Source organism: Saccostrea echinata, unplaced genomic scaffold (genome assembly GCF_033153115.1).
Source record: "Saccostrea echinata isolate AGI-Se365-2 ecotype Australia unplaced genomic scaffold, CSIRO_AGI_Sech_v1 ptg000001l, whole genome shotgun sequence".
Classification (NCBI taxonomy): domain Eukaryota; kingdom Metazoa; phylum Mollusca; class Bivalvia; order Ostreida; family Ostreidae; genus Saccostrea; species Saccostrea echinata.
This window is the reverse complement of record NW_026889750.1, coordinates 39382831-39407732: the sequence shown is the minus strand read 5'-3', so window position 1 is coordinate 39407732 and position 24902 is coordinate 39382831. Positions and strand designations below refer to the sequence as shown.

General features: G+C 34.3%; 2 protein-coding genes across 4 annotated transcripts; one reads left to right on the top strand and one right to left on the bottom strand.

Moving 5' to 3' along the window:
• Nucleotides 1-531: 531 nt before the first annotated feature.
• Nucleotides 532-8280, bottom strand: LOC133179247 (RNA/RNP complex-1-interacting phosphatase-like). The gene is made up of 9 exons (XM_061314039.1): nucleotides 8207-8280; nucleotides 6467-6542; nucleotides 6131-6162; nucleotides 5444-5543; nucleotides 4984-5063; nucleotides 4644-4690; nucleotides 4280-4387; nucleotides 2928-2997; nucleotides 532-2195 (listed from the first exon to the last, which is right to left on the bottom strand). Exons 1-9 carry the CDS (start codon nucleotides 8221-8223, stop codon nucleotides 1256-1258), a joined length of 1470 nt encoding a protein of 489 aa, XP_061170023.1. The 5' UTR covers nucleotides 8224-8280; the 3' UTR covers nucleotides 532-1255.
• A 299-nt stretch (nucleotides 8281-8579) lies between these two features.
• On the top strand, nucleotides 8580-24304 carry LOC133191437 (KAT8 regulatory NSL complex subunit 3-like). 3 transcript variants are annotated; one of them, XM_061327198.1, is made up of 15 exons: nucleotides 8580-8649; nucleotides 13234-13382; nucleotides 15398-15553; nucleotides 16008-16061; nucleotides 16765-16855; nucleotides 16980-17063; nucleotides 17603-17704; nucleotides 18135-18272; nucleotides 18571-18789; nucleotides 18929-19000; nucleotides 20158-20232; nucleotides 20352-20573; nucleotides 20841-20951; nucleotides 22273-22435; nucleotides 22589-24304. In XM_061327198.1, exons 2-15 carry the CDS (start codon nucleotides 13249-13251, stop codon nucleotides 24073-24075), a joined length of 3108 nt encoding a protein of 1035 aa, XP_061183182.1. In that variant the 5' UTR covers nucleotides 8580-8649; nucleotides 13234-13248; the 3' UTR covers nucleotides 24076-24304. The 3 variants fall into 3 exon arrangements, with proteins under 3 accessions (XP_061183182.1, XP_061183194.1, XP_061183187.1); XM_061327210.1 differs by lacking the exon at nucleotides 16008-16061; XM_061327203.1 differs by lacking the exon at nucleotides 16008-16061 and having other exon boundaries at nucleotides 15398-15565.
• The last annotated feature ends 598 nt before the right edge of the window (nucleotides 24305-24902 follow it).

Here is a 24902-nt window from a genome sequence, read left to right as displayed (position 1 = left end):
AATGGACTTATCTAAAAAATTTAAACTAGTCACTCATCCAGAAAATGCAAGTTAAATCCAGCATCTGAAGCCAGTTTGAGAGTGTTCGTCCCTTGATGCACCATCCATGCAAGTTTGGTTCATATAGGCCTTATAGTTTCTTGGTCATGGACCTGCTCCAAAAACTTTAACCTGGTCACTCATCCAGAAAATGTAGGTCAAATCCAGCATCCGAAGCAAGTCCAGTAGTGTGCATCCTTAGATGCTTCATCCATGCAAGTTTGGTCAACATAGGACTTAAATTTACTTGGAAATGAGACCATAAGCCCCCCAGTCCCCCATTTTGTTGAGGAGAGCTAAAATGTTTTCTCTTCTAGTGTCTACATTGCTTCAAAGTTCCATAAATAAATCTTTAAGCCAAAGCTAAGTACACCTATCTTTAAAGAGGATACTGACTTTGAACTACTAGATCTAGAAGCAACAGAACTTTGTACTCATAAACCAAACAAAAGAGAAATCACAGACATTTATTTGTGATTTTCATTCACAACTTTTAAATTTTGAGCATTTATAACTTGGAAAGTTACTTCATATTTGTATTCTTAACTACATGTACGATATTCTGTGTAAAATAAGACAAACAGGTTTAAAACTACATTTAAATTACACAGACACTTGACATTACATGTTTCTTAAAAAGATAGACTAACCCCCAACCTATCAGATTGAGGTTTACATTTTTTTAATATAAGAAAAGTATTTACCGTCAAGTGCCGGTGTTAAATTACTTATCTACTTTAAAAGAAGAAATTTTAAAAAACATTCCATATGTACCGGGTAAGCCATTATAAGGATTATATGCATGACTCTCTTCCTTTTCAGCACAGTAAAACTGGAATTGTTTACAAGAGTATTCAAATGGCACTTAGCTAATTGGTAAATATGAAATGTTAGCATTTTGTATTTTGATATCAAAGAGTAAAACAATACGGTGTCTGTAATGTAAAATCACACTATGCTTTATCTATCAATCCTTGAGGTCATATACTAGTAGAGTTTTCAATTTGGTTCAGTACAGTCATAAGATGTAGCAACACTCCTCATTGTTTGATGAACCCAGAGAAGTTATTATTAAAGGTTTACCATCCACTTTTTGAGCACTTTTTGCTTCGATCTGCCCATTCTCCGCCGTTTGACAGAACACTGTATGGTCTTTCACAGTATCTTAGTGTTACTTTGGTGGTTCAACTTTTCACTTATATGATTTATAATGCTCTCATTGTTGGTAATCACCTGATATTGTCAGCCCTGTCTCAGCAGTTTTCTGCAGTTCATCAGTTTTATTAACTCTTGGTTTCACTTTCTTTGAACTTCGTGCTGAGCTACCCCTGGATGGAGACTCAGGGTAAGTTTTATCTAGGGTTTCCTCTGCACATGCTGACTTCGATATTTCGTTATTCTCTAATGTTGAGCTACATGAATCTGATATCAACATTTTTTCACATTGCTTGTGTAATTTTTCATCTGTTTTAGAATTCTGACGTTTGCAACTTTGAGATTCACTTCTAATCATCTCACCAGAACAGTGTCTTTTTCTGATTTGTGGTCGATTTTCTGCCTTCCATTGATAAGAAGATCTATCATTCCTTGATTTATACTGTCCACCTCTCTGATTTCTATATGATCCACCACCCTGATAGTGTCCACGATGACTGTTCTGTCTGGAGTGATAATCAAACCTTTCATCATTGTAACCATCTCTATAGCCCTGCCTGAAATATCTACTTTGAGGAGGTTGCTGATGTCCACTGTTTTGATGATGGTGATATCTCTGGCCATTGTTCCTCCAGTCATTGTACTGATCATTCTGTCGTACACCCTCTCTGTTTTGATATCTGTAATCTCTCCTACTGTCCTGATATCTCCTGTCATTCCAGTTCTGTTGATCTCCATGGTAACAACCCATGTGACTTTTGTCTCTTCGCCAATCCAATTCCTGATGCTGTTGAGACCAAGTTTGACCACCATACATTTTCTGTGAGTCATCATGATATCTATGCACATCTTGATACTCATTATTTCTATGGTGACTATTGTGATGAAAGTCCTTTTCCTGGTTACTCCGTCTGCCATTATGGTGTCTTTCACGTCTCCAACCCTGTGAAACTTTTTTCATGGGAAGTTTTTCTCTACCTTCATACTTGTAATCATTGTTTCTATAGGTTAAAAAAAAATGAAGTTTTTAAAAAATCGCAGATCTCTACTTATGTATATAAAATCTCTAGACTTATGCTGAATGCTGTAAATTTATCTTTGAAACTATCTCTGAAACTCATTTTGTGTCTTGGCAAAATACAAAATAATCATGTGTTATGGCAAACTTATTTAGATCTACATAGTTTGTAAAAGATTACAAATTTATCAATATCATATTTTAAATGTCATCAGTCATTGTGTAAAAATCATCACAACTGAATTTTGGGCCACTCTGACAGATTAATTTTTGATATTATATCAGGGCTTAATTGACCCTTTTTGGTACAGGTTCCTTTACCCTTTCAATTGGGAATTTTAAAAATAGAAAAATAAGTAATAAAAGCTGGAAATATTGATATTATATACTGTAAAATAAGAACAACTGTAGCCTTATCCAGTATGCTCATATTATATAGAAATCTCAGAATTCAATATTGTTCATAAAAAGCACTGAAAATCCATTTTGGAGGTTTTACTTTAATTTTGAGGGAAAAAAGTTAATTTTCAATTGGGACACAGTTCTTTTACCGGACCTGCATGCAAGGTAGTTTAAGCCATGTATATTCACATCATGTTCATATCATACATGTAAATCTGAAGTAATTTTAATCTTAGAAATATTTATAAACTTTTTTGACACCATACAAAAAGTGACAATAATTATATTTTTGTTCATTACATTATCTACTTACAATTGTCTGCTTCTTAAGTCTTCTATGTAGTTTTCTCTTTCTACTGGGTGGCCTCTTGCTTCATGGTAAACTATAATATATACATATATATCCATAAAGAAAAGTTTAATACATGTACAACATTTCTGTCAATTACTGCTCTTTTCTTTTATTTACAAAGGACATAAAACTAAGACTACAGTACTACTATTTCATTTACAAATTCATGATATTTCCAAGCTTTTATTTTACTGAACAAATATTTTATTGAACCAGAAGTCTCTGATGAGACAGTAGCTTTCCTTGTGTGTACTTGATGTATCTTAGTATAGTCTACTTGTGTAACTAAAAACCAATATACAGACTTGAATTAGGTATCTCAGTATGGTGTACTTGTGTACCAAGTCTTATAGAAATTGGGCCACAAATCTTGTAGTGTTTTGAAAGAATTTCACAGAAATTTCTAATTTTAGTAATCATGGCAACACTGTCTATCGAAAGCAAAACCGATAAAAAGAATTAATATATGTACATGTATCTTAGTATACTGCACTTGTGTACCGAGTATTATTGAAATTGGACCAAAAATGTAGCAGGAGTAGCATTTAGAAAGAACTTCACAGAAATTTCTATCTGTAGAAATCATGGCAACACCGTTTGTCAAAATCAAAAACCAATATACTGAATTATATCTTAATATAATGTACATGTGTACCAAGTACATGTATTATTGAAATTGGACCAAAACTGCAGGAGGAGTAGCATTTTGAAAAAAATTAATATGGACAGACAGACAGCTAGACAGATGATAGACACCTTACTTATCACATAAGTTCTTCTGGTCTCTAACCAATAGAGCTAAAAATTACACTGTAAGTAACTGTATGTAATAAGGGATACCACAGATTGCCCCCTCCACCCCCATCAATCTTTACAATGAACTCTGATTGTTAAGATCATGTGCCTCATAAGAAGGTCAATAATCAAAGAACATTTGGTCATGTGCCAGTTGGTAATTATAACACGATTTTTTTTCATTTAAAAATTGCTGTATGTTATTAGTTATGAGATTGGTTAATTGTGTCTCAATAATAATAACCTACACAAATATTTTTTTTTTTTGGTTTCACAAAAAAAAATGTCACAATCACTTCATTTTCTGGTTTCAAAAGTTATGACCAAGGTAACAAGTTTTTGTGACTGAAAGACGAATGAGATTTAGTGTCCCCCTTGCTTTCATGAAAATACTCAATTTTCTGTTTATCACATTTTCTTTGATTATCCCTGTGCCTCCATCTTTTCATTTTCAGAGTCATAGGCTGTGATGTCATACATGTAATTGAGTGGTTTTCCTATTACATGTGAATCTATACCTGCCATAGCTTTGTCTGGTTCAAAACCCAGTCTCTCAATCATATATCTGCAGACCACGTAACCTGTCCTGTTGACTCCATGAGTACAGTGTACTCCTACCAAATGATCTGTAACAGTCACCAAATTGCTCATTTGAATTTAAAAATCTTAAAATTTTATATTATACAAGAAACCCTTACACTAATATACATATTTTACAAGTAATTATTAGTACATAAGACTTGTAAATGTAGGATTCTTCTTTCTTTAAGCATTTAAGAAAAGTTTGATTCAGTTTCTTTGTTGAGGTGAATATTAGTGCTTCTGAAAAACCAAACACTATTGTGCAATACACAGAAAATGATCCCCTTGTTAAATACTTACTGTTGTCTTTATTTGCCTCATAAAAGCTCTCTAGTGTATCAAAAAATCTGAAAATTATATTAATTGGAATATTTCTTTTAATATTCAGCCTTGGAACCTTTTCAGATAATAATAAAATTTAATCAATAACAAACTAGATTTAACATTATTCAACCTTGAATGAAGATCTTCTCATTTGTTATATGCGACCATTAATGCAAATTTAATTATTGCAAACTGAGTTTTACCATTTAATTGCTTTGAACATCAGTCCATTAGCCAATCAAAATGCATTTTACAAAACAACTGCATTAGAATCATACATTATGTATTCTTCCCCCCCCCCCCCCCCCAATGTTACCTGTATACTACGTCATCACTGGGAACATTATGGCCTTCTGTAAAAATCTTTTCATATCTGACACCCTGGTGTTCCATTTCCTGCAAATAAAACAATTCCTTGTCTAGTTGTCTTAATAAATTTAAACATTTTCACTCAATTATGCACTCCATTAGAAATTGATTAAAGATTGCCCTTGTACAAAGTGAGTATAGCTAAGCAACTGCTTCATGAATCTGTTGAATTTTAATCATGCATCCATATTCTATCAACATCATTTGAGAAAAACTCAACAAGATGCTTTACTTTTTTAAAATTATATGGTCACCTATGACTTTTCATTGTTCTTGCATGCTGCCAAACAAAGCATGCTCACTTATAATAATCCACTCATTAGTACTGTCTAGGGACTAATCAAAATGCCTATGTGTCACCCACAAACCAAGTCAATTATTCACTCCAGCCACTTACTTATACTTACCTGTGCACCGTAGTATTTTGTAGTGAATGTAAGGTCTATGACCATTCTTAACTGACATCCCAAGTCATTTACCATGGAAACCAAACTTCTTGGGGTAAATCTGATAAATGAAAGCACATTTAATATACCAGTAGTTATTTCTATCCTCTGTCTCTCTCTGTATTGGTGCAAGATAAGTGTATAAAATAAAGCAGAGATTCCCATTACAATATCTGTACAATACTTATAGATCAAACATTTAACAGTGAATCATTGCTTATGAATAAGTCATATCCTATCACATAAAGTTTCACTCCAGTAATTAATTAAGGATACAAAGCAATTTCTCTGGAATTTACTAGGTACATGTTAAAATGTTATATATTTTCATTAAAAAAAAAAAGAAATAAAAAAAAATGGATAGTAGGTGTTAAATTATGAATAAAATGAAATAGTTTTGCCATACATTTTTTTTAGCTGAATGAAATTCATTGCACAATTTGCAACATTTAATGCTTTTGATAATTCATTCTCTTCAGTTATCTTTAAGCCTTGATGTATCATTAACATTTTATAATGCATTTTTTTTATTAGTACAGGTGTATACACTGTATTATTTTGAAATTGAAATAACAGAAAGACTTTTTCATTATTATATGAAAAAATCTCCATCAATCATCTTTTGCTACAAAATGAAATATTACTCACTTCTCCTTCTCTGGAAGCTTTTCACACAATTCCTGAATCAAAAGAAAATAACTCATGTTGCAATTTCAAATGGTGTAAATTCCACAACTGTTTTCAGACTTCATAAATTCTCATATCTCATTTGTCAATGGGCACAAACATGATTTCACGGTAATAAAATACTTATGAAAGCAAACGGAAAAAAAGAGAGAAAAAGACTCATTAATGTCTATTTGCACAGTAAATTCTAAATTTATATGCTCCTCAGAGTGTGTAATTTACTGCACTGTGAAATGCAATAAAGAGTCATTGATGCTTACCGTAAGTAACAAAGTAGAATTTCACAAATACATTTACCTTTTTCAAAGGCACTTTAAATGTTATTAATCTTGTTCCAGGAATAACATTTCCAAGAGCTGTGTAGCCCTCCCATCTAAAAATATAAGTAATATAATATATATCAGGGTTGTCCCTAAGACCTGGGGGCCGGAGAATTTCCCTGCCTATAATGACATAATCCCCAAGTTATTCTGGTATTCCCCCTCAATCCCCTGTTAGGGGAGGAACCCCAGACCCCCTTCTACTTTTTTAACGCCCCCTGCTATTTCAATTCTTAGGGACAACCCTGTATATATATTCAATTAAAATCATATTACAACATGGGATGGTCTAATTAGTAAGATGCAGACATCTATTTTGTATGAGGACTAGCTTGTATGGAAACATTAATGTATTTTTATCTGTTTATGATAAAAAAGAAATTACCTTCATTAATTACTTTTCATGAAAATAAAAAACTTACTATACTCATTCCTATGGAAAAAATACTTTTTAAAAAATGAACTGGAAAAAAAAACAGAACTAGGTAACTATCTATGAGGTTCTACAATATGTGTATAGATACATTGTCCAGTATCAAACATTTTAGAATTTATGTTAATAAATTATTATTATTAAGTCAAATTAAATGAATCTACAAATTTTTGATTTTACACTTAAAACTCTTAAATAATAAGTATTATGTTGTTTTTATTAAATATTTGTTGAAATTACTATATATGTGTGAATTCAACTTGGCAAAGGGTTTGAATATTGTAACATAATTATGTGTATCATATTGTGATACATGTATTGCTTTATGCTGTAAGACTTACACTACCTGTACGAAATGTTCCTCCCGGAAAACAGACGTAATCAAGACGGAATTCTCGGTCAAATTCCTTGCGTAAAACTTACTTAACTGCAATATAAGCGGAGACTAGACGGAAATTTGATTCCAAAATGTAAATTAGCTCCACCTCGAAATTGAAATTCCGCCCGGAAACATGCTTCCACCTGAATATAGATTCCGTCCCATCATCTGACTGGTTAGGGTTAGACTATCATTCCACTTGACTGATTAGTCTTGCACCCACCCAAAAGATTAGGATTAGTCCTTGCACACTATATGACTGTTTAGGGTTAGTCTGGCACTCAACTGAGAAATTAGGGTTAGTCCTCACACACTATTTGACTGATTACAGTTACTCTTCCACCCACCCAAGAGATTAGGGTTAGTATTTCAATTAGTAGCTTTTAAAGAGTTTCTTCTCGACTAATACCAAATAATCATGGAGTTAAAACTTTCTGGCCAGAATTTTTATTAATATCGTAATACCGAGCCCCAGAATTTATTGACCAATTTAATAATAAACTTTCCTATTTTAAGTTTGTTAGAAATGGTTTTGTGCTTTAAGTTTCCAACACAATAAGCATTCTATCATATGAAACCATGAACATAATACCGAGACTGCACTGTTGTGTCTGGGTTTTTTTTTCTTTTTAATTATTACTTGCATTTGTAAGCAATGAACATGTTGTGTCTTGAGACTGGCCCTTACTACAAACTGCGTCCAAAGGACAATATCTTTTTTTGTTTGTTTGTTTTTGAGGACAGAGAACCTTCTATCAAGGAGCATGTATATTAGCACATGTCATAAAATAATGGTATCTTTAAAAAAAAACACAAAAAAAGTCCAGATCCAGATTAACTTATTCAACAAATAAGATAAACAACAATGTATCTTCAAAACAGCATACAAGATACATTTAGTATACCTTTCCGGTGGTGACATCTTGATTAGTTATGCCCTATCAGGCCTATGGTAAGTGCAGCTTGTGGTGATGGTTTCGTGGTGATCTATTTTTAAGACAGGAAGTTTGTGTCAGCATTCAGTAACTCGTTCCTAATTCTATTCACATATCATTTATTTGAAAGTTTTACATTTATATTCTTTTTTCTCTTTATATATTATCTAAAGAATTACTTTGATTTTCATTAATTATGAAGTAAGCAACAATATGTGCATAACTCTTTGCACCATACGGTATGAAAGTTGAAACACACTAGAAGAACACTTCCGGAAATATATTGTCTGTACGTTCCCAACTCTATTGCTTAGAATAATTTGTGTAGTTTCCGCCAATTTCTTAATGAGCTAATTTCAATTTGTACAAAAATCCATTTGTTTTTAGAATTACAGCAGCTTCGATTTTTGAAGGTATGAAAAACAGTTGTTACTATATAAAGTGAAAGGTTGTCAGGTAAATGGTAGTCATACATCACAAATATTTCTGTCATGGAATATGCATATTTGTTTCATGATGCATGATACACAGTAATTCTCTATTGAGAAGTTGATTCCTCGTTTCAATACTCCCCCTAAACTTCTCTACGAAAGGCCTAATAAAAGCAGTTCAGAAATTGACTAAATGAAGAACCAAACCGGACCCCACTTCGATCGATGTTTTAGGTCTGATGCGATATCATAGACGTAGTCTGGATGCACAGATCTTATTTTGCCATAGAAATGCGAATAAAATACCAATTCCGCTGACTTAAAACACGTTTTTAAATGATAGAACACTTACTTGCGATATCTGTGTCGCCGGATTCGTTTATTCGTTTGAACCCGGGTTAACCTCTAAAAGAGTCTAAAACTATTCCTCCGGATAACTATTTAACACTGGAACATTTAATCCAATTTATCTGGAAAAAAGTTTTATACATTTTTAGAGGTCAACCGGGTTTAAAAGCAGTTTTGAATGAATAAACGAATCCGGTGAAACAGATACCGCAAGTAAGTGTTCTACCATGATAAATGTTTTTTAAGTCAGCAGAATCAGTATTTTTAATCGCATTTCCATTGCAAAACAACATCTGTGCATCGAAAATATGTCTACGATAATGCATCAATCCTAAAAAAATCGATCGAAGTGGGGTCCGGTTTGGTTCTTCATTTAGTCAATTTCTGAACTGCTTTTATTAAGCCTTTCGTAGAGAAGTTGAGGGGGAGTATTAAAATGAGCCATCAACTTCTCAATAGAGAATAGATACACAGTACACTAGTTTTCTGCTATTCACAAACAGTGACATACAGGCATTTGTTTCATACAATACGCTATTTTTCTACTATTCACTGTTAGAAAATTAGCATACTGTATGATACCTTGCATGGTTTTGTCTGCAGCTGCACCAAATACCCTGAAAAAAAATTGATTGCTTTTGTCATATTTTACAACTCCAGACAACAATAAGAGGTCAAAATCACAGGTACTTGGGTCTTGCAATTGGTTTATAATTAAATATTAGGGCTGTGTCAATATATCAATTAATCAATACGTATCAATATTCAGGAATGTATCGTATCGAAAAAATAACTTCCAATACATATTGGGCAGGCAGTTTTTCTTATAATTCTGTGAAAAAGTTGGAAATTTCAGTCACCAAAGGTCATTTTTAACTGTTTTGAATTAAAAATTATCAATAATGAAATGAGATTGCACATCTTCAATAACTTTACAAAATACAAAGACAATTATATTTTAACATGTCAGTTTTACAGTCATTAAAAGTTTGAATTTGAAGTGTACTTTGTAAAGACAGTGAGACATGAACTTCCAATTTGGTAAAACAACAACCAGTTTTTATCAAATCTATGGATAAAATGATATACAAGACTTTTTGATAGACTTAATAAAGAATCCAATATATTGCATATCGCTTTATAAAATATCGTATCGTATCGAAATATTTTGCCCAATACTCAGCCCTATTAAATATGTGTGTACCTTATTGATAGTTAAAAAAAAAGTAAAGGTATGGAGGCTCCGTAGTGGCGTCTGCTCAACTTGCTTGTTTACATGGCTTGAAAAGTGTTTAAAAATCACATTTTTTAGGAATTATTTGCAAGATGTGAGGGTTTTTACAATAAGAAATTAATGTTCCGAGACGTCCGGTGCATAAAGATAGATAGGTGCAGCATTATTTTCAAAGAACAAGCCTTGTAAACAAGTGAGTTGAGCAGACTATTAATAGCTACATAGGTAGATAGTCTTTGGACTGGTTCTGGTTATAATCGAGGATTTTTTGAGAAGAAAATTTTAGTTAGGTACTCATATAAAATGACTCAAAATCACAAAGAAAATTGGGGGTCAGTGTGCATCTTACTTCAAGCAACAGTACAATTAACCTGAAACTTTTGTAACTCTCATATATCTCACTGACAGGTCCAATATCTCACTTGGCGGTCAAACATTGATTTTTTAGCTCTTCTGAGCCAAAGGCTCAAAGAGCTAATGCTATGGCCATTTGTGCGGTGTGCGGTGTGCGTAAACTTTTTAGAATATGGGCCATAACTCAAGAACCCCTTGGCCAATTATTGTCAAATTTGTCACAGGGTATCCTTGGCCCAAGGGCTCCCTTTTATACTAAAACTGGGGTGATGACCCTTTAACAAGGGGAGATAATTAGGAAAATAGAAAAAAAAGTACTGGTTGCTAAAAAATCTTCTTCTCAAGAACCACTGGGCAGATTATCACCAAACTTACACAAAAGGATGAGGATATGTTGTAGATTAAAATTTGCACGGGGATTTACCCTGGGGCAAAGGGCGTGGTCTCAAGGTCACTTCAAAATTGACCAAAAATTACATTTTATTAAAATGTTGATATTTTGCTTACTATAAGGACTAGGATCATCAAATCTTGTCAGTTGGTGCATCTAAGGACCTCATATCATGTTGACTCAAAAGTAGGTCACGGTGACCTACTTTTTAAATTTTGCGACCATTCTTTTTCAAAATGATTTAGAGGCATATTTTGAACAATTTAAGGCCTATGATCATCAAACTTTGTCAGTTGATGCATCTTGGGTCCTCAAAGTACGTCAACTAAAAAGTAGGTCACCTTGACCTACTTTTTGAATTTTATGGCTAATCTTTTTTAAAACACTTAAGGTCATTAATTTGAATACGGGGAGGCTTAGAATCATTAAATCTTGTAAGATGATGCAACTTGGGGCCATAAAACATATTTATTAAAAAGTAGTTCACAGTGACCTACTTTTTGAACTTTGCAGGCATTCGATTTCAAAGTGTTTTAGAGGCATAATTTGGACATTTTAAGTCCTATGATCATAAAACTTTGTAAGTTGATGCATCTTGGGTCCTCAAAAAAGGTCAACTGAAAAGTAGGTCACCGTGACCTACTTTTCAATTTATATGACTATAATTAAATATTTCAGGTACTAATTGGCTTAGAATCATCAAACTTTGTCAGTTGATGCATCTTGGGTCTTCGGAGTAGGTCGACTAAAAAGTAGGTCACCGTGACCTACTTTTGAAAATTTATGGCTTTAATTAGATATTTCGGATACTAATTGGCTTAGAATCATAAAACTTTGTCAGTTTATGCGTCATGGGTCCTCGGAGTACAACAACTGAAAAGTAGGTCACAGTGACCTAGTTTTGAAAATTTATGGCTTTAATCAAATATTTCAGGTACTAATTGGCTTAGAATCATTTTACTTTGTCAGTTGATGCGTCTTGGGTCCTCGGAGTACAACAACTGAAAAGTAGGTCACGGTGACCTACTTTTGAAATTTTATGGCTGTATTTAATATTTTCAGGAATTATTTGGCTTAGAATCGTCAAAATTTGTCAGTTGATGCATCTTTGGTCCTCGGAGTAGGTTGACTGAAAAGTAGGTCACTGTGACCTACTTTTGAAAATTTATGGCTGTAATTAAATATTTTGGGTACTTATTGGCTAGAATCATCAAACTTTGTCAGTTGATGCGTCATGGGTCTTCGGAGTAGGTCGACTAAAAAAGTAGGTCCCGTGACCTACTTTCGGAAAATTTATGGCTTTAATAAAATATTTTCGGGTACTAATTGGCTTAGAATCATAAAACTTTGTCAGTTTATGCGTCATGGGTCCTCGGAGTACAACAACTGAAAAGTAGGTCACGGTGACCTACTTTTGAAAATTTATGGCTTTAATCAAATATTTCAGGTACTAATTGGCTTAGAATCATCAAACTTTGTCAGTTGATGCATCTTGGGTCCTTGGAGTAAAACAATTGAAAAGTAGGTCACTTTGACCTACTTATAAAATTTTATGATTATAATTTTAAAAACATTTTAGGTATTAATTGGCTTAGAATCATCAAACTTAGTTGATGGGTCCTCAGAGAATGACAAGTGATAAGTAGGTCACCATGACCAACTCTCAGGTACTAATTGGCATAGAATCATCTTGGGTTCTCAGAGTGTGAATTGGAATTTCAAGGGTTTATGTAAATATACAGGATACTTCGAAGCTTCAAATAGAAGTGATAGGTTGTACAGTTTATCAGAAGAGCAATTCAAGGCCCATGGGCCTCTTGTTTAATGACCTCTCAGTAAGACATTGGAAATTTTAGACCTTTTTAGTATAGATTTATATAGGAATTAATTTTTAAAGGAATAACAAACCTTAATATTATATCACTAATTACTAAAGATATTTTGTATCTTTTACATGCATGTAGAACTTAAATGTGCAGAAAATATCTTTAAACCCAATTGCCAGTTAGGCAAGAACGATTAGATATAATCAGTTTTATTGTTTGAGTGAAAATAATTTCATATCTGAGCCCTTTCTTAACATTAACATTTTCTGATAACTAACAATTAGTGCTTTGTGTTCCTTATAATTGAAAAATATGTAAGAATTTTAAAAAATGTATTTTTAGACAGTATTTTTTTAATAAGAACTATCCACACTCCTAATCTACATAGAAATTTTCCTGGATTTTATTTATAGATAGTCTTCCTCGCCATGATGGAGGTTGTTGGAATGGACCATGGTTACTCAAAACCTTGGAGTGCACATCCTGATGCCAGCCATGCTAGACCAGTAAAACTGATATACATGCAAAGAGTTCCACGTAATCAGACAGCTGAAAACTCAAAGTATGTATCATCTCTGCTAGCACACAAGCTCAGTTGAGCCATTCTGATTTGAGTTTGTTGTCTAATATCTTTTATGTATTTGACTTGTCCATTATACACAACTCATTAAAGGATAAACAGATGAATGATCAGAAAATGCAAAAAGAGGGACATATTTCTTTAGATTTTGAGGCTTGAGCTACAGGTATTATTTCATTATTGTTCAGGGGTTCAACATTCCTCAAGCCCAATGTGTGGGACTAGGTACTGTAAAAGTGGTTATTTACGCGTGGGGGAAATTTACACTACTTACGCGGTAAGCTTAGAACTGCGTAAAATACCACCGCGCGTATGGTCACAAAATTTCAAACTTCTGGAATCATTCTAGACCACGACTTATACTGTTAGACCGATCGAACCAGTCATATTAATCGTGGTATTGAACGCACGTGAGTAGATAAATACATCACAAACAGTGATGAAAACGTAACTGTTCTTTTTTTTTAATTGTGCAATGAAAAATGCATCTTCATATTAAATATTTTAAAGCAACGTCACACAATTAAAGCTTAAAAACATTGATACTCATTTTCATTTCCTTTGTATGTACTTGTATGTCCCTCTTCATTTCAAATAATTAGTCCAAAATGTTACACAAACTCACAGTCACTAAAACATACCTATTGAATTAATTGCCAACACTTGCCGCGCAGATACAGGTAAGTAAATCCCACTTTGAAGTTTGAGCTTGCGTAAATAATTACAATACAGCGTACACCAGCTGTTCACACTTCACCACTTTTGACTGTGCAGATCGCTGTTATATTTAGTAATCCAACAATTTAAATTCTTTTTGTTTAGTTTGTTTTAATTATTTCTAATTATTTTTTTTCTTATCCATGCGTGTTAACTACCTGACCTTTTCAAAGGGGAACAACTCAATGTTTTTCTCAGTAACTCGTGCGACCGCGTATATTACATCCATGCGTAATGTTTGATGGTCACAAACGCATACTTAACAACCAGTGTAAATAACCACTTTTACAGTAATTCCTTTTTGGGACACCCCAAATTCTGAGGGACTGGGCATTATTTTAGTTGATAATTCAAAAAAACCTGAAATATAGATCGTAAAATCTCAAAAAGTATTAACGTCGTTTGATTATACATGTATCATAAAAATGCATAATTTTGTGTGTCTTTTGTACACAACAGTTAAATGTTCCCAATTCCCATGTTACGATTTGACCAACATTTACTCAATTTAGCAAGTTTCCTTTATGTGTTAAAAATTTAAGGACACGGGTGCCAAGATTTGTTTCTCAAGTAAGAGGTCTCTCTCTCTGATGGCACTGTTATCTCTCAGTGTAGTAAATGATAAGCTGAAAGAAAAGATACCAGTGATTTTCAGACTCATTGGTGAACTGGTCGTATCTGATGTACCAATACGATGTTATCATGGTATATCACCATATATGTATGAAGAAAAAAGAAACAGTTAAATGTTGTCTTCATTCATTTAAATCAAATCTTAATTTTTCCTCGTTGGACTCAGCTAAAATTCCAAATTCACCCTTCAAATCCTGGACTTGAGCACCCTCCCCCCCCCCCCCCCTCCAACACACACACAAAGAAATGAACAGATTGAACCCCTGGACCCTATTTTCAAAAGGACTTACAACTAAGAGTAAGACAGAAATCTTTATCTGAATGTAAAATCTTACAAAATTAATAATTCTGTTAAAATTGCTTGCATAAATATATCTCTTAAAACTTGTTTTAAAAATGTTACTACTGTTTTCAAATTAATGTAAAGAACAAAGTTATTCACCAAATTTACTTTTTGATCTTAGTCATAACTTCTTTTGTGAAACTGGGCCCAGGTTCACCACCTCATAATTATATCTCAGTATCTCTAGTATATAAATTGTTTATTAGTATTAAGTTATGTAATAGTATTCATAAAGTCATATTAAGGAGTATACTTAGCTATGCCAGACACTATACTATCATATCTCACAAACTTATTTTTGCAGTGAACATGAAATCATTGATGTTGTTGATGCTCCTGCTAAGCCACACCCACCCTATGACATGGCCAAAGCCCGAAGCTTGATGCACGAATGTGATCGTCATGTCAACTTTGCCCGGATGGAGGAGTGTCCAGATGATTGGGAGGAACACATAACGAGGTTTAAACAAACGTCGGTCATCCTACAGGCGGGTCCCCACCCCCTCATTATTCACCTCTCATTGTTCTGGTGATGGGTTATTGTAGTCTTAGAGTGTATTTATAAAGGAATCAGTTTACATTAATGTATTGCTATACATGTCTGTGGACTGGTTTAATTATAATCAAGGTACAGGCACAATATGTAGTTTCCATATTTACAGTATAGAAAGGATGTAAATTCCACTGCATTGATCAGGGGAATTGATTTACACTGTTTTACACATTGGAGTAAATATGGAAATTGCATTGTCTATACCAAATTTAGTAGGTAAAGAGATTAGACATCTCCTAAAGATTTGATATCCCCGTGGAAAATTTGAAATGCAACATTATTTTTAAGAGTTTAAAAATATTCTAAGTCCCCAAAAGCAGAAATGAATTTCATCACATATACTGTAAATGTTCCATCGTAGATTTCAATGTAAAAAAGGAGCCTGTAACAAGTCTCTAATCAAAGACTTCAATAGGTATCAAATCTTAGTTCAGTTTTGTTACTTATGCATGCTTTCTTCATTTTGCCACCCTTGCATTCCCAGGGTTTTAACTGTCAATTTTGTTTATTTGCCTTTTTTTTTAAAATGTTTATTTAGCCTCATCTATTTAGATTGTAAAAATTATTTCAATTATTTAGTAAAGTATTACAATTAAAAATTATTATAATCTTAAGTTTAATGAAATGAGTCACTCAGGTGACCTATTGCTATCTGTTTTTGTCCGTCATCATGCATATGTCAGGCATCAGTCATCCATTAACATTTGTACATTTTCAGCTTCTTCTCTGGAACCAATAAACCATTTTCAACCAATGTTGGTATATAGCATCAAATTCAATGCACAAAGGGGTACAAAAATTATGAATTTTAATTTTCTTTTGAACATGAAGTTATTTCCTTTGGTTATTCACTTATGATCATTAAAAGGGTTGTATTATACTCAGGTGACTATTAAGGCCCTTGGGTCTCTTGTTATATAGATGATTCATGTCTGGGTCAATTACATATGCATAGAATTTTATACTCATGGTTAAAGTATAATGTGTGTAAATCAAAAGTTTGATACATGTTTATCTATAATAATGTTGGTTTATGTGTAATGTAAAGGGCTTCACATTAAACCTTGATTTTATAATACTTGTATATATGTCTCTTCATATTCTATTGCTAATTGTAGAACTGGATGGACAATGCAACAGAATCGATTATTCAACAAGATCATTAAAGCATTGCAGACTGACAGATTGGCTAGATTAGCTTATCACAATGTAAACATGTTTTGCCATTAGTTTCAAGAATTACAAAACAAAAATGTTGCTTTTGCACATTGAGGTATTAAGTTTTCTCTACACTTATATTCAAATGATTTTTCATTCTCTTTCTCTGGTTCAGACTTCTAATGAGCCTGTAATGCGAAGAATCCACATTGACAAGACAGCCCGTAGGATCAGGCAGGCGTTGGCCAGTGTAGCATGGGTAAGATAGTTTTCTAAATTTGTCATAAATCACTGCCTTGTTAGTTGGTATTTTTAGCTCTACTGGTCAGAGACCAGAAAAACTTACTAAGGTGTCCATCCGTCTGTCTTTCAACAATTTTTCAAAACACTACTTATACATTTTCAGTCCAATTTCAATAATATTTTGTATACAAGCAGTTTGTACTCAGATAAATGATTCTCTATAGAACGTTTTGATTTTCGCAAAGATTGCCATAGTTATTAACCTAGAAATCCCTTTGAAATTCTTTCAAATTATTACTCTTCCTACAGTTTTGGTCCAGTTTCAACAAGACTTGATACACAATTAGACTATACCAAGATATATCTTTGTTATAAGTGCACAGAAGTAGAGCTACAATGTACGAGGAGAGGACTATCTAAGTTTTTAGAACTTGTGTCCAATCCCTTTGACACATTGTCAATAAAATATGTTCAAAACAATACAATGTACGGTCTCATCAGAGACTTCTGGTATCCTCGTGGTTTGAATTCATTTCACAGCTGTCATTTTTACAGGATACAAAGCTCACACAGTGGGTACATGGTGTTTTGGTGGACAACCTCAGTTTACCTGTTTTAGGAGCTTACCTGGATGTTCTTCAAACACTAAGAGCAAAGGTCAGTATCAAGATGTCAAAAATTGTCCAAGAGCCTAACTGACACTTTTTAGTATGACATCCTGTATCCTTTCAATTTGGAATTTTAAATTGAAAAGGTTGTAAAATTTGGAAATATTGATGACTTATGTTTTAATGTAAAGAGTGGGAATGTTTAACTAAATTTTAAAGAAAAAGAGTCAATTTATGGGTCTGGGTCTTTTTACTAGCCTGCATTTCAGTGGATAGTTAATTTGATCCAAAAAAAAAGTCAACAAACAATAAATAACCCTTGTAATTTTCAAAGATTGATTTGCATATTTTTATATTTAGTATTTGTAAATTTCACTCATCTTTAAATTTTGAACAACATAGCAAGGGGATCTAAGTTTTTTAATTAGATTACAGGTAAAACATGATCAGATTTTTGAAAGTTTCAAAATATTCAACAGGTTCCCTCCTTGATTGACAAAATGATAGCTAACACCAATGTTGGAGGGAAGTCCGCTACAGCATCACTGGAGGCCCTGAATCTTCTGTTGAAGAGGCCATGGGATCCAGTGCTGAGTGTCTACTCTCAGCAAAAACCAGTATGTCAAGTGTCACTAACATCCTAATCTTATACTGATGAGCAAAATGGTTTCATATTATCACCTTTGCTTCCTCAGCAATGAATTGTGAATTTTACCAAAATAAATGTATAACCCATACACTTGTATATTTTTTTTCTCTTTTTCTTTAATTAAAAATCTATTGGTTGCTTGCCAGGAATCTCATTCAGTATGTTTTAAAGAAAATCAGACATTGTCAAGATGCGTCACTGGTAATTTTTTCCACACAGAAATGAAATCTTCCTTCACATTTAACACAATCTGTTGTATCTTACAGAATAAGTTACCAGGAAATCCCCTGATTCTGATTGCACCTAATGGTCCGACTTACACTGGCCACAGTTACTCCAAGCGGACCCGATTCTGGAACAGCCAGCTGTCAAACCTGGGGAAGGTGATCCCTGTCACAATGCACACAGTTAATGGTGGCAGCGGAGTAGGGATTGCACAATGTCTGGAACACATGATAGGGGCTGTCAGAACCAAAGTTTTGGAGGTAAAATTTGTTTTATGGTGATGTTTTACAGCACAATGGATATTGTTATAATTATTTAAATGCAGTGTGTTTTGGTCGTGAATGAATTATGCACATACACCTGTTTGTATGTACAATTTGGAAATTCTCTTGATTTCAGTTGAAGGGTCATTTTCATCACAAACCCATTGTGTTGTTAGGATGGAACATTGGGGCACTTGTGGCCTGCCATGTAAGTTGCCCAGAGGTTTATTTTCAAATTTAAATTACGATATGTTTTGTTTTTGATTGAGAGGTCAATGAAAATTTTTATCAGATCTGATTTTTTTTATACCTCCGTAATTGAAGATTTGGGGGGCATATAGTTTTTGCCTTCTCAGTCTGTCTTTCTACAAAAACTTTAACCTTGGCCATAACTTTTGATTGGTTAGAGCTATGGCTTTCATATTTCACATGTATATACCTTGTGTCAAGTCCTTTCTTTGGGTACACTTATTTGACCTCTTGACGTTGGAGTTTGACCCACTTCTGTAAAATTTTACCATACTTTTACCTTGGTAATAACTTTCGAATGGTTGGTGCTAGGGCTTTCATACTTCAGATGTGTATTCCTTGTGATAAGACCTTTCCTTTGGTACAAATATTTTTGACTTTGACCTTGGAGTTTGACCCACTTTACAAAAACTTTAACCTTGGCCATATGTTTTAAATGGATGGAGCTAGGGCATTCATATTACAAGTGCATTCCTTGTGACAAGACCATCCCTTGGGTACCAACAATTTTAACACTTTGACCTTGGAGTTTGACTCACTTTTGAAATCTCTAACCTTGAGCTTTCATCTTTCACAGGTCATTCTTTGTGAAAAGACCTTCCCTTGAGTACCAACAATTTTGACCTTGTCTATATATAATATACATGTTTATTCCTTGTGACAGGACCTTCTGTTGGGTACCAACAATTTTGATTCTTTGACTTTGACCATGACAGTGTGACCCACTTTTGAAAAACTTTAACCTTGGCCATAACTTTTGAACAGTTGGTTCAAGGGATTTCATATATCATAAGTACATGTATATTCCATGTGACAAGACCCTCCCTTGGTACCAACAATTTTGACCTTGTCCTTGGAGTTTGACCTACTTTTGAAATACTTTATCCTTGGCAATAACTTTTGAACAGTTAGTGCTAGGGGTTTCATATTTTACACGTTTTCCTTTTGACAAGACCTTCTTTTGGGTACCAACAAAATTTTGATTGTTTACCTTGACCTTGGGAGTTTGACTTGCATTTGAGAAACTTTAACCTTTGCCATGAGCTGCCAATATGGGGGCATCAGAGTTTCACAAACACAACTTGTTTTTAAACTGTGACTCTCCATATTCTGTAGGTTTCCCTGGTAGAAGCTGTGTCTGCTGTGGTTTGTCTGGGTTTACCCATTACTGGAGTCAATGGCCAGAGAGGGGTAAGATTCTCTCAATGTACATTGAAGAAACTTAAGGACAAATATTCTTCTCTAATATAGGAAATAACATGTTGACCAATATTTTGGATATAAAGTACTTTTTTTTGTATAACTGTCAGGATATTGAGGATACTCTGTTGGACAGTAAAACTCCCACCATGTTTGTGATTGGCCAGCATTCCTACACTGCCACCACGGACAACATGGAGGACCTGAGGGAGAAGATGAAGGCAGAGAATGAATTGCTGGTGGTAGGCGGGGCAGACAGTAATCTCAGATTGTGTCGGGGCAAGAAAAAACAAGAGGGGATAACTCAAGTCATGGCTGACAAGCAGATTCTGGTATGAATATTTGTCATTTGACAGAATTTTATTATACATTTACCGGTATTAAAGCAGATTCTAGGATTTTTTTCAATACTTTGAAAGAAATATTAAGATGAGAATGGTAATTAGCTTGACAGAACATTGAATTCTTTTGGCATGATATCTGTCATACTTTAAAGTATTTATGAACTGATTAGAAGGCACCCTTTTTTTCTAGCATAAGTAAGGTTATCAGAAGTGAATTACATTATCCACATCTGAGCTAATATTCTTATTTATCAGGACCATGTGGCAGATTTTCTGGGAGGGGTTCTGTCGCAGTCTGACCTGTTAAACTCAGATACAGCAGAAATGATAGATGAGGCAGAGTTTAAGAAGAAAAAGCAAAAAAAGGTACATGTGTATATTTTCCCTATTTACGTGTATTTTCATTTTTAGCTCTGCTGCTCAGAGACCAGAAGAGCTTATGTGATAGTAAGGTGTCCATTTGTCCATTCATCCATTTGTCTAGCTGTCTGTCAATCTGTAAACATTTTTCAAAATGCTACTTCTCCTACAGATCTGGTCTGATTTCAATATAACTTGGCACACAAGTAGACTTTACTGAAATACGTAATTCTATTTATTATATACCCAAGTGTGTATCACTCAATTTTTATTGTAGATTTCGTACAATCACGTGACGGTGTGATCCGACTTTCCGGATCACCACACTGTGGTTTTCTGAATCCATATCACCCCTCTCTGAAACTGATGACGTAGTACACAGAAACATGACGTTATTTTTCATGCGCATCAAAAAGTTCCTTGAAAAATGCTTTGTTTAATGGAAAAACTATATTTTGCTAGTTGTAAGGGAGGGTATATAATAAATTTATCATTAAAACAGTAACTTGATCCGAAGAGCCGTATCACGTCTCGTTGACAGGCTTCGCGTCTCGTTTGATCTGATGATCCGCGCCTGTCAACTCGACGTGATACGGCTCTTCGGATCAAGTTACTGTTATAATAATGTATATATATCAGTTTCTGATTTCAATGAACAGTGTTATCATGATTACTATAAATAGAAATTTCTGTGAAATACTTTCAAAAGGCTACTCCTCCTACAGTTTTAGTCGGATTTTAAAATAATCGGGCACACAAGTAGACAACACCAACATACATAATTCTTTTTATTGTTTTTTTATTTAGATGAACTGTGTTGCCATAGCTACTAAATTTCTGTAAAATATTTTCAAAAAGGCTACTCTTTCAGTGTGAGTGTGATTGCAATAAATTTTACCACAAAAAGATAGTCAATCAAGGATCATTATTTTATTTTTTGCTGTTGCATAATTTCAAGTCCAATTGCTACTTTTCTCTTCATTTGTTTTAAGTACAAACCAGTAGAGCTATAGTCTCATCAGAGACTTCTGGTTTATCCCATGAAATTAATAGCACTTGTCTTTCATTACTGCAGCAAATTGGAAAAAATGATTTTTTTTTCTACAAAGCTAAATGTACAAATTTGGCACAAACTCTTGAAATTTTTGTCAATCGACTGTCATATAATGTGTTTAACAAGTGTGTTTAATGGTCTTGGGTAAAACATTTATGATAAAAAAAAATGATTGTTTAATTTTAGTGAATATTGTCTGATAAAATGAAGGTTTGGAAATTAGCTGTGATACTATCCATGGTTTGACTTGAGTGTTTGTATGCATACTTACAGGAAAAATCTCTTCCTTCAACACCAAAACAGTTGAGTGTGGCTAAAGCTCTAAAAGCTGCAAGACAGGCAGAATTCAAGCAGCTGTCCGTAGGACAACAGACAAGTCAGCTGGCTAGTCATCTTTTGGCTGGTTCCAATCCACCAGCAGCCCAAGTACCGACTGGTAAGGGTAATTGAATGGATTTAAACTTTCTTCCCTATACAATACATAAGTCATTGTGGCATTAGGGCTTCAAATGATGAATGTTCTTGTTTAGTTATCAAGAATGAATGTAAAGAATTGAGAAATCTTTGATAAGAATCTTTTCTGCTGTAGCACCAAAACCTAAGAGGAAGTATGTAAAGAGTCCAGCGGGAGTGGCTAAGAAGAAACTGAAAACAGCAGCAGCAGGATCAGACAAAGCTCTACCATTACTGAACCTGTCTCTGGCCAATAAAATTGCAGGTCTACAGGCTTTGAACAATGCCCCAGAGTTGTCTGGACTCCTAAAAGGCCCTGTTCCACAGACTGTTAAAGAGATAGAGGGTAAACCTGAAGGAGGCCCCGCATCAGAATCTGGTCAGCAGAGCCCAAGTAAAGCCTCCAAAGTCACCCTGGAAAGCCTGGCCAATCTGATGGCTCAGAAGGAGGCTGCTCAGAGAATTGCCAGTAGCATTGCTAACAATCATCCATACTCTCTTTCATCCGGTTTGGTAGGTAAAGAGTCTGTTCCAGGCAGTTCCACTGGTGTTTCTTCTCCACAGATCAGTTTGCCAAATCTGATTAGTTTGTCAAATGTGTTAAGAGGAGGCATAAAACCTTCAGTGCACATCACAACAGCTGGACCAGTCTCTAGTCAAATACAGCAGTTATTGGCAGGTATCACTAAAGCGGGGATTACCTCCACAGCAACCATGAAATCTCCATCCACAAGCATCCAGACCCCATTGTCATCTGCTGCCACTGAATCTTCAGCAGCTGCATCAAATTGTCCAATATCACAAGGACAACAAGTCACATATGTTCTCCCAAATCAGATAGAAAGACTGGCAGAGAGTCCTGCTAAACCAGCACAGGAAATGGTGACCCAGTCTCAGCAGACGGTGTCACCAGATTCCACTCTAGAAGACAGTGATCTTCTACCACAGCCTATGGAGGAATCAGATGAGACAGTACAGGCCGTACAAAAATCTCAGTACCATGATTTTCCTTTGACAACAGCCTCCATTCCTCAGAGTCTAGTGTCCACAATAACTCAAGCTAAATTACTTGGCAGTTCTCTGCCCAATACACCAGTTACTATTCCCAAAACTTTCACAAGTGCCAGCACTGTTGGCAAAATTGCACCAGGAATCCCACTTCAAAAATCATCCGCTAGTGCCACCATTCACATATCTAATGCTGCCAGTGTGGGAAATTTCCAAATTTCTACAGAAAGACAAGGTCAACATACAGTGGTCACGCCTACCATCTACAAAACATCCAAATCACCCACTATTATCCCAACCACAACAGAGACGCTCGGGAAGGTCTCCTCCCTGCTCGAGTCGAGCCCAGTTATCCAGAGGACGAGTTCTACAGTCTCAATATCTTCTGTGTCACCCCAGTCAGTGCTAGCCTATCACTTCAAGACCATTGAAAGTGAACACAAGGGCTCTACCACCCTGGTGACTGTTTCTCCCACCTCGCCCTCCACGCGCCCCTCTCCGAAGTCTACCACCCCATCTGTCACTTCTTACACGCCTACCCCAAAACCTGTGCTGCCTCCAAATTCTGCCACCAGGACAAGGAAAATAAAAACACCTAGACAGTACGACCTTTGATATGGACATCTGAGTGACTATTTCATTATGAGCACACAGAATGTGAACAAATACTGTTGCTTATTGTGTACTGTATATATGATATACAGTGTCATTAGAGTTTTTGCAATTGTTATATTGCATTTTAGGTTACTCCTTTGTTTTGTTATATGCTTGATGTAAAAAGGTTATTGGAAATTGTTAATGTGGTATTATGATGTTTAATAAAATGTGTCTATTTAAATCTCAAGTTTTTTGTTACATGTGTTCTTTCTATTTTGGTTAACTTTTAATTCTTAAGAATTAGGGATGTCAATTTTGTCAATAATTCATATTCGAATATTCAATGAAAGTATTCGAATATATTCGAATATTCGATAAAATAAATAAAATATGTTTTATTTTAAATAAACATCATCCTACTTTCATGAAAGGTTTAGCGTAGGTTTACTTATATTGGAAGTAAAATTGTATGAAGACTTTTGTAGGTGTACAATAAAATTCCATTTGATATTTGTCAATGTTTGTCAATGTAATTAACTAATTTCCCGATTATGAATATAAAACTCAGGATTTTGTACAACCCGAGATAATCAAGTAATTTACACATTTATTCTGAAATTGAGCCCTTTACAATATTAATTACAGACTAATTCGATATCGGACACTCATTTAATGATCAATTAAATGTGTTTAGATATGTATGTATACTCTTCACTTTTTAGACATTCGAAGAAGGTTTTCATTTTGTTGTCCTCTATTCTAGATCCGATCGTATTTAACTTATGAAAACTATGAAAGTACGTTTTGTATTATACACAAAGCATTATTGTACAATTCATTAACAC